Source organism: Orycteropus afer, unplaced genomic scaffold (genome assembly GCF_000298275.1).
Source record: "Orycteropus afer afer isolate SDZICR_OR568_19922 unplaced genomic scaffold, OryAfe1.0 scaffold01374, whole genome shotgun sequence".
NCBI lineage: Eukaryota > Metazoa > Chordata > Mammalia > Tubulidentata > Orycteropodidae > Orycteropus > Orycteropus afer.
Genome location: NW_006922961.1, coordinates 30,418 through 32,002, shown reverse-complemented (window position 1 = coordinate 32,002; position 1,585 = coordinate 30,418). Strand labels below are relative to the sequence as shown.

The 1,585-nt window shown below is 36.3% G+C and overlaps 1 protein-coding gene across 1 annotated transcript; it reads right to left on the bottom strand.

The window, feature by feature from the left end:
- Positions 1–41: 41 nt before the first annotated feature.
- LOC103213170 (olfactory receptor 6C2-like) lies at positions 42–1,193 on the bottom strand. The gene has a single exon (XM_007959038.2). The coding sequence runs from the start codon at positions 1,149–1,151 to the stop codon at positions 42–44; it is 1,110 nt and encodes a 369-aa protein (XP_007957229.1). The 5' UTR covers positions 1,152–1,193.
- Positions 1,194–1,585: the final 392 nt, after the last annotated feature.

Below are 1,585 nucleotides of genomic sequence, written 5' to 3'. Positions count from 1 at the left end.
TGAAAGTGAGGTCATGCTTAGATTTCCTGAAACAACCATTCTCATATTTTCTTACTGAAGGTTATCATTCTCAAAAAGGTTTGTTTATAAGGAGAAGCAAGGAATGAGTTGATTATGCATGGTATTGAATACAATGTCAAATTTAGATCAGGAAGAGACAAAATAGGAGGGAAACTTAAGAAAATAGGATTAATGTTGATGTCATTATTTCTCTCATGTTTTGAGAATAATAAAATTCTTTTGACTAAGTTATTAAAGGCTTTTTTGAATTGTTTGTTCCTCAGGGTGTAAATAAATGGGTTTAACATGGGGGAAATTGAAGTAGTTAGTATTGTCACCCCCTTATTAATGGCCATTTCATCTTTTGCTGAAGGTTTGAAATAGACAAAGATGCAGCTGTCATAGGTGATGGAAACCACAACGATGTGGGAAGAACAGGTGGAAAAGGCCTTTTTCTTTTGTTGGGCAGAGTGGAATCTTAGAATTGTTCTGATGATATACATGTAGGACAACACCACACACACAAGAGTCATGATGAAGATCAACACAGAGCCCACAAGAGTCATCAGCTCTATGATCCACGTATCTGTGCATGAGATCTTCAGGAGAGGATCAGCATCACAGAAGAAGTGGTCAATGACATTAGAATCACAGAATTCCAGATCGAGTCCAAGGATAAAGGATGGGGATATGATCAACAGAGTAGTTATCCAGCAGCCCAAGATAAGCGTTTTGCAGGCACTGTGGTTCATGATGGTCAAGTAATGCAAGGGTTTGCAGATGTCCACATACCGATCATAGGACAAGGTGGCCAGGAGGAAAAATTCTGTTATTCCAAACAGGTATGACAAAAACAATTGGCTTAGGTAAGTATTATAAGTAATGATCCTGTCACCTGTTGATATACTGTATAGGAATCTAGGAATGCAGGCAGAGGTGAATGAGATTTCTAAGAAGGAGAAATTTTGGAGAAAATAGTACATGGCAGTTTTCAGGTGGATATCTACTAATGTCAGGAAGATGATGGTCAGGTTTCCAGTTACACTCAACATGTAGGCAATCAGTAGAAATATAAAAATCAGAATTTGCAGTCGTGGGTCTTCGGTCAGTCCCAGGAGGATGAATGTGTTTAGAGCTGTATGGTTTCTCATGCCTGGCTGCTGATTTCTGCCCAATCTGTGTGTAAAACTGAAAGACAAAGAATATGAGAAGAGGAAGGGATAATTTTTCTGAAGGGTTTTGGTTACAAAACCCAGACAATGTCTTGTAAATGTATTTGCTTGAGTTGATAATGAACATTTTTAAAACACTCATGCTGTCAACTCTTTTTTTATGTCATTCAACTGGTGTGAAATCTGACTTTCAAACACTTTTAACCACAGCATGTGGAAAAATATGCATTTTATATTGCAATCCAGTATGAACATTTATTTACTTGCCTATATCTGAAGCAAAACTATCACAAAAATCACTAACCTGCTCTCTGATTATTTCTATATTTTTATATGTCATTAAATAATAAATACATGTATTATTATATTGATTTACAGCTTATGATATGATCATGACCAGTGATCCAGAAAAA